Source organism: Pinus tabuliformis, chromosome 1_2 (genome assembly GCF_031772625.1).
Source record: "Pinus tabuliformis cultivar Carrire ecotype Pingquan chromosome 1_2, CPIR1, whole genome shotgun sequence".
NCBI classification, from domain to species: Eukaryota; Viridiplantae; Streptophyta; class Pinopsida; order Pinales; family Pinaceae; genus Pinus; species Pinus tabuliformis.
In genome coordinates, this window is record NC_142298.1 from 1,180,432,105 (window position 1) to 1,180,447,412 (window position 15,308).

The following is a 15,308-nucleotide window of genomic DNA, read 5'->3' on the forward strand; positions in this document are numbered from 1 at the left end:
ACATTCATCAAATTTATTCAATTTATTATAACAAGGAAAAAAAACATTATGTAATGTTTCAATGCATTATGTAAATTAGAATTTTTTAATAAAAAAAATCCAAAACCTTTAAATAAAAAAAAAAAATTAAACTTATATTTTAAATTTAAATAAAAATAAGATACATTAAAAAGAAATGAATGATTTCAATTAAAAATGGCGAAATGTCTTTATATATAAAAATATATTGTTCCACACACGATCAAGATGCACACAAAATCAAGATGCAGGCCAAGAAACATTCTACACGCTAAAACAACTTAAAATGAGGAACGTTACTCTTCAATACTGGTCAGTATTGAATCATCATTGGCTTACCTGAGCTGAGCTGTTGAATCATCATTGGTTGCATTGGACTCTGCTGAGTCATCACTGGCTGAGCTGAGTTGCGTTCTTGCTGAATCATCATTGGTTGCACTGGATTCTGCTGAATCATCATTGGTTGATGTTTCAAAATTAGGTATGTTACTCTTAGCACTGGCCACTATTGAATCATCATTGGCTGAGTTGGGTTCTTGCTGAATCATCATTGGCTGAGTTCGGTTCTGTTGAATCATCATTGGTCGAGCTAGGCATTGCTGAATCATTATTGGTTGAGCTGGGTTCTGCTGAATCATCATTGGCTGAGCTGGGTTGTGCTGAATCATCATTAGTTGAGCTAGGTTCTGCAGAATCATCATTAATTGATTTGGGTCCTGCCGGATTAAGGGGTGTGCCTTCCTCATGGAGGTCGCTTCCACTATCTACATCATCAATATTTAACAATTGTTCCAATTCAACCAATGTTTCTTTCCGACTTTCCTTACCACCTTTGACCAATTGTTGGATCAAATTCTTTGCTTTGTCATTTTGAAGCGTTTGAAATAATTTTACAAATTTTTCTCCCCTGGTTGTTATCAAATTCCCATCTTCATCCATAATGACCATCCATAAATAGCCAGGGAGCCTTATATGCCTTAAAGTGGTAGAATCTAAAAGCATTTTCATTTCATTCAATTGTTCATACTTATCATTTATTTCTTTCATTCCTTGTTGTAAAATGTAGAAACGTGCCCAAAATCTCATAGCCTCGTGCTCAGATAAATCTAACAAAAACATCTTCTGCATTTCCACTTGTAACGTCTTTGGTTGTTCCAAAGGCACATACAATTGAACCATGCCATTTGTGAATTCTACAGGCTCTAAAACATTGAAGACTGAACCTTCTCCACCAAATTTTGGAATATAAATGATTTCAATGTTATCCTTCAACTCAGTCAACATAATCTTTATGGAATCTGTAAAGTCCTCTGGATCGAAAGTACATAAACAAATAATTTTTTGCTGATGCAGTGCCCTTTTCACCTTTTTCATGATCAACAGTAAAGAAAAAGAATAGTTAAGACTAAAAACCAATAACAGCCATTTTCCTCCTAATTTATATCGCACGAGAATGAATAACGAAGTTAAAACTTGAAATCACTAACAGAATTATTTTCCTTCTGACCAAAAACAGATAATTACTGACCTGCTCCGACACCCTATCCAAATGCTTCAGAAGAAACATTAAAGGAGGCATATTCTTAATTTCTTCGACTTCTTTTTCTATTAATTCTTTACTTTTTTCTTCCGTAAAAGGAAAAGCTTCAATCCCCCATGTGTTCACCATAAGCAATACTCCTATTGGGTTTCGCCCTGCAAATGTCCCGTTGCTTTGCAATATCCTCATTATATTCGGGTACCATCTGTCCAACCCTATTGGCCATTGTTCCCAACCCCTTGGCCATGGTTTCCAACCCCTTGGCCGTTCTTCCCAGCACCCTTCAACGAGGAAAAACTTAGTTGCATTTGTCAGCTGCCACGGATTTTGAAGGACCAACCACGGAACTTCGCTTGAAAACTTCTCAGATGTATCCCACCAATTTGTATTGTCCTGTATTATTGGAATTGTTATAATTTCAAAATCAAATATCCCTTTCTCCTTCACCTCAGCATACATCTCCACTAATGACTGAAGAGGAACATCATAAGAGAGGTTGGCGGGCCGGATGTCTAATAAAATGGTTTTCCCTTTCACTTCGTCGACTCCGACCTACAATTTTTATATCAACAAAAACATAATAAAATCAATAGCCAATAAAGGGAATTTGAATATTTTGTTTTTAATGAAAAATTATCAACAAAATATAGAGTACTTGAATACCTGCGTTGGCGCACCCTTCTTGAAAAAGCCAAGAGAACTTTCATTTTCTCCACTTTTGAATAGCTCTCTTAGCAACTCTATAGGACTCTCTCGAGGTCTTTCTACCAATTGCTTCAATTTAAGGTACCTTCCGCATTTTTTCATTATAAATTCCTCCATCGACTCTTCTTCTAAACGTTCCCAACAAGAAAGGTATTTATCACCTTTTTCGTCATGGACAATCTTCGCGCTCAATGTCAGGAAACCCATGTCAGAGCGCCGCCAGCTAATGTCCGACGTCTCCTCTAGATCTAATGAGAGCACCTTTTGAAACAATGCTTCGGCAGTACTGTCAGCAGGAGCATGGCCAAGAACTCTATACAACAATTTCTCAGGCAATTCATTAAAATGGTTGCCAAAATAAACTATTTCGAAATTTATTTGGATATCATCTATATTCTCCTTAATGAAAGAGAAAAGAAAACGCTTCCGGAAATCCACTTTGGCAGCATCAAACATAACAAGTAGCGGGGTGTTCAAAGGAAGATCAGATATATGGAATGGCCGTCCTCGTCTATCAGTGAGAATGCTATCAAAATTTGGCTGCAACTGTTTAGCAATATTCTCCTTATTTGATAAACCCTGAAGAAAAAGCTAAAGTGAGTAGAAAGGAAAAATAAAGTATGATTAGCAATTTTTTCCCGCATGATATGTTTTAGGATCTAATAAACATTCAGAGAGTGAACCATGACGTGCGCAAAGAAAACATATTTGAAAATGTTAATCACCTGCCCTGTATGAACTGCAAAAGTCCATGATGGATCCCATTGTTTTTCAATTTCACCCCATCTCTCCTCCGACAACGGGCTTCCTCCAATCTTCACAATGTGTAATGTTTTCATCTTTACCATGCTGTCCATCCATTTCCCTTCCAACACACGGCAATTACGTACATCTAGAACTTCCAATTTGACGAGGCAATGAATATCTTCAGGGAGCTTCTTTAGCATCTTGCAGTCATTCAGTCTTAGAACTCGCAGTGATGAGAGATCTTTGAAGTCTGTACATAATTCTTCAAGAATCGCGCAATCTTTTAAACTCAAGCGCTCCAAGCATTTGAGTTGGCTGAAACTTTCTGGGAGCTTCTTTAGACTTTCACAGCGGTCTAGCATTAGGCTTCTTAAATTTGTAAGTTGTCCAAATCGATCTGGAAGTTTCTCTAGATGCGGGCAATCACCCATATCACAGTCTGTTAAAGAGGAGAGGTTGCAAAACCCGTCGGGTAGTTCTTTTACCCTGGCAGATAAGCTGATTCTGTTCAGCAACTTGGACTGCCCAATGCTTTCAGGAATACTATTTAGTTTCGAACAACATAGACAAAGGCTAACAAGGGATGTTAAGTTTCCGATGCCAGATGGGAGAACTTGTATGCTTCGACTGACTATGGCCAAATCTTTCAAAGATGAAAGTTTCTCAAGACTCTGAGGAAGAGTTTCTAGACTATCACACTCGTACAAATAAAGTTCTTGCAATGATGTCAGCTTCCCAAGACTGCCGGGAAGCGCTTTTAGACTTTCACAGCAGAACAAACAGAGTGTTTGCAATGAAGTAAGATTTCCAAAACTGCCAGGAAGTGCTTCTAGACTTGTACAGTGAGCCAACATGAGCATTTGTAGAGAATTCAATGAACCAAAATCTTCTGGCAGGCTCTTCAAACCAGGACAGGATCCAATGTACAACTCTCTTAAAGATCCAAGCGTTGAAATAGATACCGGTAATTCCTGCAAACCGTTTACCACATGTCCCAACTCTTGTCGCAATTTTTTAAACTTTGCATTCTCCAGCCCCAGTACTCGCAAATTCCTGACTTGCTGAAGACAATTGGAAGTGATTTTAAAGGCAGGCGAGTTTAATTCGAAATCGATGTGTCTAAGACTGGAGGGCATCTGCAATTTATGCAATGATTCATATATGAAAATAATAACTCAAATCATTAAAGGTAATAAAAACTGCGGATGATACCGTTCTAAGATATTCGAAGAAAATTGGGAACTTTGAAGTGAACTTGCCTGACTTAGATCTGGTAAATCTTCTGGTTTGTAACATAAATGTCTCAATTCCTTGAACCCCTTTAACTTTGATAAATCAAAAGGAAGTCGGGAAACGTTCGCGCTGAAAAGAACCAGCTTTTCAAATACTCTTGTACATTTGCCCTCCACAAATGTGAAGGGTCCGAGTGTTAGAACTCTTAAAGATCCAGACATTAAGTCCAGCTTTTTTGCGGGTATTGTCACTGCATCTTTGTTGTCGCTCGACCATATGCATTTGATCTTTCGAAGGTCCTACATTATTTTTCGATATTATTGAGTCGATCATAAGAATCAAGATAGACATATTTTGAAACAAAAGCATGTATGATATACTTTTTAGTTGAAAGATTACGTACCTCATCTTCTTTGTCTAACAACTCTTTTATTTGAGTTGCACTGGTCAATCTGAATCTTTCTGCCTCTGCCTCTGCCTTCTGGAGACCAATTGTCAAGATGACATCGTGTAGTTGTACCTTTGCAGTCATGCCTGTCCCGTCTCGGGTGACCAGCGCTCTTTTTTCTAGCATTTTCAGTTGCGACTCTCCCACAATATCTGAAAGTTCTTCCCAGTGCCAGTCTCGAAACAATAAACAAATATCCAGAAATGGATCTTTCAACTTCTTGTCAAGTTTGTCATAGGCAAAGACGTAGTAATCTATATCATTCCCTATTTCACCTTTCTAGTTGTCTTTGCTCTCTTCCAACACTGCACTATAAGCTTGTTGTGCATTTTCTTCAGAACTGATGAATCCTACTACCACCTTCAGAAGCTTCGGGACTCCTCCACATATCTTGACTATCTACTTCAACTCATTAGGAGGTAGCTGCTTCTCACTATCATCATCCATTGTTTTCTTGAAAAGATCCAATGCCTTTTCTTCCGGAAGGCTTTCAATAGAGTAGAATTCTGGTTTTACTCCACTTATTCTCACTGCATCTTTCTCCCTTGCAGTGAGAAGCAACCTCAATTTTCTCGCCTTCCCCATACTGTTAGGGAGAAGCTGTTCAAGTGCATGTCGGCCGTTTTCTGGAAGCAAAACATTGTCTATATAAATAAAAACTATCTCGTTCTCTAAAATGCTCTCAATTTGTTGTTGTCCTTCCTCGTACCTCTGGAACTCTTTTGGCTCTTCTCCCATCTTCAAAGCTTTTATTATGAATTTTTGTAACTCTACTATATTTGGAGTTGATGCTATAGTATCAAACAATCTAACATAAGAATATTTATATCCTTCTCTGTTTGCATCAAACAGCCGTGCAAACACAGCATCGGCAAGGGTAGTCTTTCCCATGCCACCAAAGCCATGCACGATTACTGCTACAGCATTTTTGTCACTTCCCATTTCTAGCCGTTCAATAACTTTTCTCAATGGATCTTCGATGCCAACTGTTGTAACAATTTTTGAAGGCAAAAAAAAGATCACAAACTTCGATATACTCCACTACAATAAAAATATTTAAAATAATATTTTTGCACAAATTATCACAATTTACCTGCGCCTTTAGGATATTCTGGATATTTTAGCTCTTGGCGTTTTCGTAGACGCATATCGATCTGGTTAGTTACATCGAATTCACATAAACCCATTTCAGCCTGCATATGGGTGTGCGTATCCGCTAACCTTTTCTGAAAATTAGCCAGCGCTTCTTCGTTCACAGTAGTGGAGATAAACCTGCATTAACAAAATTTCTTTACAAAGCGTATCTCATAAAAGGGCTCTATGTCCCACATAAATCACAGACTAAAGAAGTATGTAAATTTATTTGAATTGGACGAGGAGCTGGTTCCCACGATCTAGACGACACTGGAATTCAGAATCCATTTACCCAGTGTTAAGAATACTAAAGTGTGTTGAGTGAGTAGTCACCTGGATAATTTTGAAGCACCAACTTGAGTGCAACAATCGATAGAGGCTTCAACTATCAACGTTGTTGCTTCTCTGATTGAGGCCTCCATCCCCTTCTTCAACATAAGCCGTTTTTGGAGTTGTTGAACATGGTCGGCCAATATTTTCATCTGCTTCAATAGGTACAGACAGGCTTCTTTATTCGCAGAGACTGCTTCGTGTCGCTCCAAAATAGATGCCGCTACAAGAAAGCCTGTGGTAACCATGTGTGCCATTCCCATGCCCTTGAGAAAGCCCATAAGGAATGTCTTGCCGTCCACTGTTACAATATCTTTCTGAATACCAACAGAGAAAAGCAAGAGCACTTCTGATGATTGAATATAAAGAAGGGTGAATATTGGCAAACATCAAATTCTTTATCTATCCCTTTTATTTCACCATTTCTCTGTTTCATAGCAACAAAACTCAAATTCGAATTCGAATCTATCCCTTTTATCTCACAATTTTTCCATTACTTATCTATCTATCCCTTTCTCTATTTCTCCAATCTATCCCACTAGTTACTCTTCGCACAAGGATTGATCCGGAGCATTACTTCATTCATTGCCTCTTAAGCCTTTCCACTTAAAAAAATAAATTAATCTTTAATACGTACCACCGCATTGACTCCTTCAGAGACCACGTCTTTCAATCTCAAAAAGTTTTTTGAAGCGAGACAGGAACCCACAACCGCCTTTGGCATTGACTGGTTCTCTCCCTTCTTTTTCTCCTGTACCAAAAATAGAAGAAATGAAAACTAATCCTCTTACATGTAACAAGATAATAAAAATAACAAAATAATAATAATAAATAGAAATATAATTTATAATAAAATTATTATTAATTAAAAAAAATTTATCCTCTTTATATTAAAAAGACACAAGAAATCAAAATGGAAAACTTAAATCATTTTAAATGATTAAAATTTATTTAAAATATTGATATTACTTTACATTTATATCTTGAGATTATAATAACATATGAAAATCAAAATAACAAAGGATTTTGAAGAAAAATAAAATTTGTTTTAAATTATTTAATGGTGATTTCGATTCAAATTTTATATATAATTGATATAAGTTTTATTTTCACTTTAAATTTAAAAAATAAATAGAAATTCAAACCAAACCAAACTTAAATTCAAATATGGATCATTGACATTATAATCCCAACATTAATATGGATGGATGTTATTATAATCTCAACATTAATACTAATAATTTACAAAGTCTGTTGTATTGTTTTTTTAAGTTTTCAAATAATTAGGCAGATAGACCTTTTTTTAATCAGTCGATCTCTGATTTTTGTCTACCTTTTTCATCTTTTGATGATGTATGTCCCGTAGTGTGAGAAATACATATGTCCCTATCTTCGGCTGTGAAGCATCCTCCATATTGCATGATCGTTGTATCCACAGATTTCTACGCCAATAGAACACAAGTTGTTCGAATTTTCGAGGACAAGAGCTGAAGACCGCCAACTGGGAACACTAAAACCACTAGCTACGAGCAGAAAATCGCGTAACAGAAGCTTATCTTCTTCTTTAACAGTGAGTATGGCCCGCCCCAAGTAAATCTCTCTCCAGATAGTTCCACATGGCGTGATTTCTATGAACATATGCCGAGACGTCCTTATCGGTTCCCTGCTACAAAATGGCCAGCACGATCACTAGCAGGAGGGAAATTTCAGTTGTGCAAAAGGAAAGAAACAAGAAAATTGTGACAAAAATTCAAGATCTAGAAACCTTATTTTCTTTATGAGCACTCATGGTGCAAGAGCGCTTCATATCAAAATTATGAGATTTATCTTCATCTTCTACTTCTTTTTCTGTTTCTTCAGCCTATTCGACGACCTCCTCGGCTTCCTTGGACAACATGACAGACAACGTCAATTCTTCATGGGGTTTCTTGCCTCCACTGATACCCCATGGCGGCCCTCTCTTCCACATGAAATCTATCAAAGATAGCCTTCCCTCTCGCAAGTAAGTCGACAGGCGACAATTTATTGATTAAGAAAATTGCTTCGTTTGCATTTCGAACAGGGGATGTTGCAATATTTTGCTGATTTTAGTTGTTTGTTTGAGTAATTTGCAGGAGGGGTTTGTCCAAAAATTTTCAGCAGCAAGTCGTAATCATTCATGTGTCTAGCAGATGTGAAATGTGTGGAAGACCTCGCCAAGCCGGTGAAAAAGCTCAAGGGCTCCCGTAGCTGGGAACTCACAGTAAAATCGTCATATAATAATCAAACAAGTCGAATGTCAATATTCTCAGCAGGCTCAAACGAATCCATGAAAATACCTCGAAAGAATTCCCATAGATCGAAGATGGGCAAGAAAAATGGTCGTTTAATTCCCACAAAACTAGACAACCTATGGTTATCGCCTCCCAAATAAATAATATACAGTAGACAATACGGAAATTTACAGATCCATACCCTAACATATAGTGTTGAAAGTTGTACATAGGGCCCACCCCTGCACAACCACTTTTTGGTCAATTGTAAACTTCTAAAACTCTGACAGGTTTTAAATCGGGGGAAGAAAACCCTGCTATATTGCTTCAATACATTCATTTTTAATTATGTTTCATACTATTTATTTATTCTTGGTTGGTTTTTTCATGCTCCATGCTAAATCAGGGAAGATTTGAACGGAAAACCTTTTCATTTCCACGGAAGAGGCAAAGCAATGATAAGGTAATCTCATTTAGCTCATTACATAATAGTTTTTTAAGGTGATTCTATTTAACTCATTAAATATTTTTGGGCTCAGAAGGGCTTTCAAGTCTAGTATGGTAGAGATGTTTTAATGTAATGTAATATCCTACAAACATTTTAACTTGTCAAAATAAAATAAAATAATTAATAATTATAGTTATAATTATCAATAAAACATTTTGATTGGGTCAAATTACATAAAACTAAAAATAAATATAATAATAATAATAATCATTAAATTAATAATTATATTAATAATTAATTATAATTAATAATTAAATGAACTTAGATTTATTTAACTATGGATTTACCAAAAGTCTAGAGAAATTAAATCTCTTAATATGCAAACCTCTTATTTTATGAAGAAAGTGAAATTGGAAAATAAATTAGTGTTATATCATAATATGAATTATTAAAAATAAATAAAATTATATATATATATATATATATATATATATATATATATATAATTTTCAAATATATTTAGGCCTATAGGCTTTTCTTTTGAATCAATCGACCTCTGATTTTCGTCTACACTTCTTGTGTCTGTCTGACATCTGTGCATAGATTTTTACGCACCCTTCTTCTCTCCACTTGTAGTGCGCACCATATTTACGTCAGAGTCTTTTATGCTGAAGTTCCAAGAGAGTCTGTTTGAATTCTTCATGGAGTTTATGGCACTGAACATGAGTTTTATGGTGCACGACTACATGAGGAAGACTATGTTGATGGCAGCGATTGTCAATTCTGGTCTCCTCCGATTTTACTACATATACAAGACATCTCGGGTGCATCTTAAAGAAACTCGTGCGTAGGTTTTGTTGTCGAATTATGGTTGCTTTTCTCAACACCTATCTAAGAAATGATTCTGCAACTTTCAACGACCTTCTCATTCATCCCTCACATGCCCCAGTAAAGCTTGAGTGCCCGCAGTCTTTTGTCCTGAAAGTTGAACATAAGTCAGAAGAATCTATGTTGCGTCAGATAGTTTAGTTCATCTCTCCTATTCAAGCATGACCATGTGGCTTGCCCATATCCATCTCCTGCAATTGTTGTGGGGCTTCTCTATCTCAAAAGACTTGCAATATCACAGTAGATAGCCCTACATTTTTATTTAAATTTGAAACTGGATTTGATTTATTTTCACACATGTCTATTCTTCTATACCTCTATGTTATTTTGTAAACAAGAAAAACATTACATATATTACGAGAGCAAGATTACAAATGGCATCCCTAGGTCTGTAGGTTTTAACCCCGTACATAAATTACCTGCATACGAATTCTAAAACACAGAAAATAAACAATAGCAAGAGCATAACACATAAAACAAATATACACAAATATTTTCCTCTGGATCCCAAAACTGAGACTACCATATTGATTTTTCATTATATTACTTTCAATGTTACAATACATACATATACATGCCGAAGCATCCAATAGCATGGACCGAAAACCATCGCGCCCAAAACCATGTGCGAAAAACATGTATAAAACCATAGGTAGGTTCGTCCCACCTAACATAGGGTACAAAAAAATTTCCCCGAGGCGCTGCCCCGAACCCCGTAGAGGGGGGCTAACCTCCCCCATCAAACCCCCTATGATCCCTCGCTGTGCAATTGGCGCAACGAAGTGGGAGCTCCGCCACCCTTCTAACCCCCAAGTTAACTAGGCCAACCAATCATGGAAATAATATAACACAACCCAACATTCTCTCACTTGTTGTTTTCTTTCCATAGGGGGCCACAAGAGAGCTTAGTCATTTATCTAACCCTGCAACACCCATTGTTTCTCTACACCAAGAGAACTTCTTAGAGCTCATAGATTTTGTCAATGCATTTGCAGTATTCTTCAAAGTGTCCACCTTTACTAGTAACGCCATTTTGTCTTCTATCATATCCCTCACAAAGTGATATTGAACATCAATGTGCTTTGTCTTTGAATGGTAAACATGATTCTTTCCCAAGAAAATTGCACTTTGGCTATCACAGTCTATTTTTATAGCTCGCTGTACTAACTCCATACTTGAACACAATCTCTGCACCAAAACTTCTTCCTTTCTTGCATGAGTGGCTGCCATGTATTCTGCTTCTATAGTTGATAGTGCCAAGACAAATCGTTTCTTACTCATCCAACTCACTGCACCTCCAAATAGGTTAAACATATACCCACTTGTAGATCTTCTCTGATCCAGATCTCCAGCCCAGTCTACATCAACAAAGCTACAAATATCCAAAACTCTGTCCAATCATGGTCTTCCTTTGTAGCACAAACCATAATCACTAGTGCCATGCAAATACCTGAAGACTCGCTTCACTGTTGCCCAATGCTCCTTCCCTAGTTTTGACATAAACCTTCTCAATACTCCCACTGCATGTGCAATGTCTGGTCTAGTATGGACCATCGCATACATCAGGCTACTAACTGCACTTTTATATAGAACACGGGACATGTCCTCTTCCTCTTCTTGTTTCTTGGGACACTGTTCAACAGATAACTTTACACCTACAGGAATAGGAACCGTCACCGGTTTACTATCCTGCATATTAAACCTCTGCAGTATTTTCTCGACATACTTCCTCTGGCTTAACCAAAGCTTCCTCTTTGCCCGATATCTTTTAGTTTCCATGCCCAAAATATAGTTTGCAGCACCAAGATCTTTCATGTCGAATTTGGAAGACAATTGGGTCTTCAAATCCTGGATAATTTCTTTGTCATTTCCAACCAGCAACATATCATCCACATACAAGACCAGATAAATAACATGGTCACCAATTAAATTAAAATACACACAATGATCTGCTTTTCTTCTGGTGAAGCCAAGTCCCCGTATAAATGTATCAAATTTCTGATACCACATCATTGGTGATGGTTTTAACCCATACAGAGACTTATTTAACTTGCATACCAGTTCTTTCTTACCCTTCACCAAAATCCTTCAGGTTGCTTCATGTAGATCTCTTCTTCCAGACCCCCGTGAAGAAATGTTGTCTTCACATCCATCTGTTCTACCTCAAAATCAAAAGCAGCCACAACAGATAAAAGTAATCTGATAGAAGCTACCTTGGCAACACATAAAAAATATCACCAAAATCGATTCCCAGCACGTGGGAATAACCTTTTTTCTACCAACCGAGCTTTGTATTTCTCCACCTTTCCTTCTACATTTGTCTTTTTCTTGAACACCCATTTGCTGCCAATGGATTTCCTTCCAGCCGACAACTCCACCAAATCCCAAACCTCATTTTTGTGCAAAGATGTTTTTTCATCAACCATGGCCTCTTTCCAGAGTTTTCCATCCTCTGAATCTAGTGCTTCCTTCACAGTTCTGGGATCATCATCAATAATAGATAAAGAAAAATTCGAACAGAAAGCAGATGGACTATACCTTTCTAGTTGCCTTCTTTCTCAAATTGATCTTCTCACAACTAGAGTTTGTGGCTCTTCATCTTCTGATTCCTCTTCTGCTGTAGAGTCTGATTCATCCTCCTTAAGCTCAAACTCTATCTTTTCAGGTTCCTTTGGTTGGAATTCATGTTTAATAACAATATTTCACCTCTATGAACACCACATCTCGGTTATATACAACCTTCCTTATTACTGGGTTCCAAAAGCTTATAACCCTTTAAAACATCCCTATACCTAATAAAAATGCACTTTTCATATTTACTATCCAATTTTGTTCTTTTCTCCTTTAAAATATATACATATGCATCACATCCAAATACCCTCAGATTTGAAAGAGTGAGTTTCTTATCAGTCCATACCTCTTGTGGAGTCTTATCCTCCAATTCTAATGAAGGTGATCTATTGACCAGGCAACATGATGTCTCCACTACCTCTGTCCAGAAATCATGTCCTAACCCGGCACCCATTGAACATGGTTCTTGCCTTTTCCATCAACGTCTTGTTCATTCTTTCTGCAACTCCATTTTTCTCAGGTATGTATGGAGTATTCTTCTGCCATGCTATACCACACTTCTTACAAAATTATTCAAATTCCTTCTTAAAAAAATCTCGAACATTATTTGTCCTCAGCACCTTTATCTTCTTTTATATCTAGTTTTCCACCAGAGCCTTAAATTCTTTAAACTTGTCAAAGACTTCAAATTTCTTCTTAAAAAAATATATCCATGTATTCTTCGAGAAGTCATCTATAAATGACACATAGTACAAAACTTACCCAGTGATGGAACCTTCACAAGTCCAAACACATCACTATGCACAAGCTCTAATATCTGTTTCGTCCACTTACCACTATGGGGGAAACTCACCCGATTCTGCTTCCCATATACACAATTTTCATAGAAATCAAAACCCAGAGATCTATTAGTCATACATTCTACCATGCCTTTACCATGAAGTATTCAAAGGCCCTTCTCTCCAATATTTCCAAGCCTTTGATGCCATAGCATGGTCTTTTCTCCAAAAACCACTAGATTTTTTGCTCCACTTTCAGGAACCACGAAACTGCTGCACCCATCAACAACAATTTTACCTTGCATCTTGTACAGAGCTCCAACCTGAACTCCCCGCATCAATACTAGTGCTCCCCGAACCATCTTGCAGGTATCCTTCTCAAACACTGTTTTTACACCTGCATCATCCAGCTTGCTTACAGAAATAAAGTTTCTAGCCAATGCAGGTATATGCAGAACAACAGGAAGTGTTCTAATCCTTCCACCTTGCAAATTCAACTTAACTTTTCCACGACCAACGATTTTAGCCTTCCTTTCATTCCCCAAGAAGACATCACCACCATCATATTTCTCATACTCACAGAACCACTCTCTATGGGGAGTGAAGTGAAGGATGCACCTAAGTCAATCAACCATGCCTCATGATCTACATGTGTACTTGAAGAAGCAAAGTACACATCTCCACCTTCATCTGAGGTGGTTTTTTCCTCTACAAAAGGATCATCATCAAATCCCTTTCCTTTGTCAGGAGCTTTAGATTTACACTCTCCTTTGTAGTTCCCTTCATTTCCGCATTTCCAACACAACTTTGCAGGTTTTCCTTGAGATTTAGATCTCCCACTCAATGACTTATTTTTGTTTATGCTCTGGGACCTTCCTCGTACAAACAAGGCATCACCATTTTGGCTCTCCATATTTTTCCATCTCATCTCCTCCGTCAGTGAGGATGAGACTATTTCATCAAACTGCAAGGCAGTTGCATTGCTGCCTATTGCAATAACCAGATTATCCCACAAATCAGATAGAGAACACAACAAACTGATGCACTTATCTTCATCTGAAATTTTAATATCAACAGATAATAACTGACTTACCACAGTATTAAATGTGTTTAGATGCTCTGTCACCGAGTCTCCATCTTTCATCCTCAGGTTATATAGCTTTTTCTGTAGGAATAGTTTATTCACCAGAGACTTATATTGATACAAAGTCCCTAATTTGTCCCATAAAACCTTCGTCGTAGCATCCCCTGGTACATTCAATAATACTGAATCTGAGACACACAATCGTATTGTACTCTTTGCCTTCCGATCCAACTTCTTCCATTCTTCATCGGACACTCCTGTTGGTTTAGTACCCGAATCTACTGCGATCCACTGATCTTTGTCCACCAACAAATCCTCCATCTTGAGTTTCCACAACTCAAAACTTTGACCATTAAATTCCTCGATCTCTATCTTTCCATTGCTTGCCATCTTCTTTCAACACCAGAATCGATCTCGCATATCTTCCACTAAACAGGGTCTACCATAGGCCCGAGCGAAACCCCTCAGCAACAAAAGCGTTCCCTTGAAGCCAAAACAGCTCTGATACCAAATGTAGGTTTTTAACCCCATACATAAATTACCTACATACAAATTCTAAAACACAGAAAATAAACAATAGCGAGAGCATAACACATAAAACAAATATACACAGAAATTTTCCCCTAGATCCCAAAACCGGGACTACCAGATTGATTTTTCATTATGTTACTTTCAATGTTACAATATATATATATATATATATATATATATATATATATATGTCGAAGCATCCAATACCATTGACCAAAAAACATCGCGTCCAAAACCATGCACAAAACGATAGGGTTACAAAAAATCGCCCCAAAAAATCGCCCCACCTAATATAGGGTTAAAAAAAATTTCCTCGGCGCGTTGCCCTGAACCCTGTAGAGGGAGCTAACCTCCCCCATCAAACCCCTTGTGACCCCCCCACTGTGCAATCGGCACAACGAAGGGGGGGCTCCGCCCCCCCTCTAACCCCTCAGTTAGCTAGCGCAGCTAGTCATGGAAATAATATAACACAACCCAACATTCTCCCACTTGTTGTTTTCTTTCCATAGAGTGCCACAAGAGAGCTTAGTCATTTATCTATCCCTACAACAACCATTGGTTCTCTATGATAGCTACCTATACCAATAGGTTTCATTTTTA

The 15,308-nt window shown here is 37.4% G+C and overlaps 2 protein-coding genes and 1 pseudogene across 2 annotated transcripts in view; 1 reads left to right on the forward strand and 2 right to left on the reverse strand.

Annotated features, from left to right (window-relative positions):
- Nucleotides 1-213: 213 nt before the first annotated feature.
- Nucleotides 214-5,095, reverse strand: LOC149210432 (uncharacterized). Its single transcript, XM_089396722.1, has 6 exons — nt 4,647-5,095; nt 4,270-4,542; nt 2,989-4,146; nt 2,222-2,842; nt 1,547-2,110; nt 214-1,383 (listed from the first exon to the last, which is right to left on the reverse strand). Exons 1-6 carry the CDS (start codon nt 4,815-4,817, stop codon nt 535-537), a joined length of 3,636 nt encoding a protein of 1,211 aa, XP_089252848.1. The 5' UTR covers nt 4,818-5,095; the 3' UTR covers nt 214-534.
- LOC149210433 (uncharacterized) overlaps nt 5,091-15,308 on the reverse strand; it is a 104,176-nt gene continuing 93,958 nt past the window's right edge. The window contains exons 3-6 of the mRNA XM_089398962.1: nt 6,793-6,906; nt 6,159-6,472; nt 5,785-5,963; nt 5,091-5,677 (exon numbers count right to left, since the gene is read on the reverse strand). Of these exons, the coding sequence (XP_089255088.1) occupies nt 5,091-5,677; nt 5,785-5,963; nt 6,159-6,472; nt 6,793-6,906 (1,194 nt within the window). The remainder of the gene's footprint in view (nt 5,678-5,784; nt 5,964-6,158; nt 6,473-6,792; nt 6,907-15,308) is intronic.
- LOC149210434 (uncharacterized) lies at nt 7,943-8,720 on the forward strand (annotated as a pseudogene).

Excerpts from the sequence above, each read along its gene's own strand:
- LOC149210432 (XM_089396722.1), bottom strand. The coding sequence starts at position 4,817 with ATGCTAGAAAAAAGAGCGCTGGTCACCCGAGACGGGACAGGCATGACT. Across the intron at positions 2,843-2,988 it reads TTGCAGTTCATACAGGGCAG|GGTTTATCAAATAAGGAGAA; the intron begins GTGATTAACATT and ends CTTTTTCTTCAG. Across the intron at positions 2,111-2,221 it reads AGAAGGGTGCGCCAACGCAG|GTCGGAGTCGACGAAGTGAA; the intron begins GTATTCAAGTAC and ends TAAAAATTGTAG.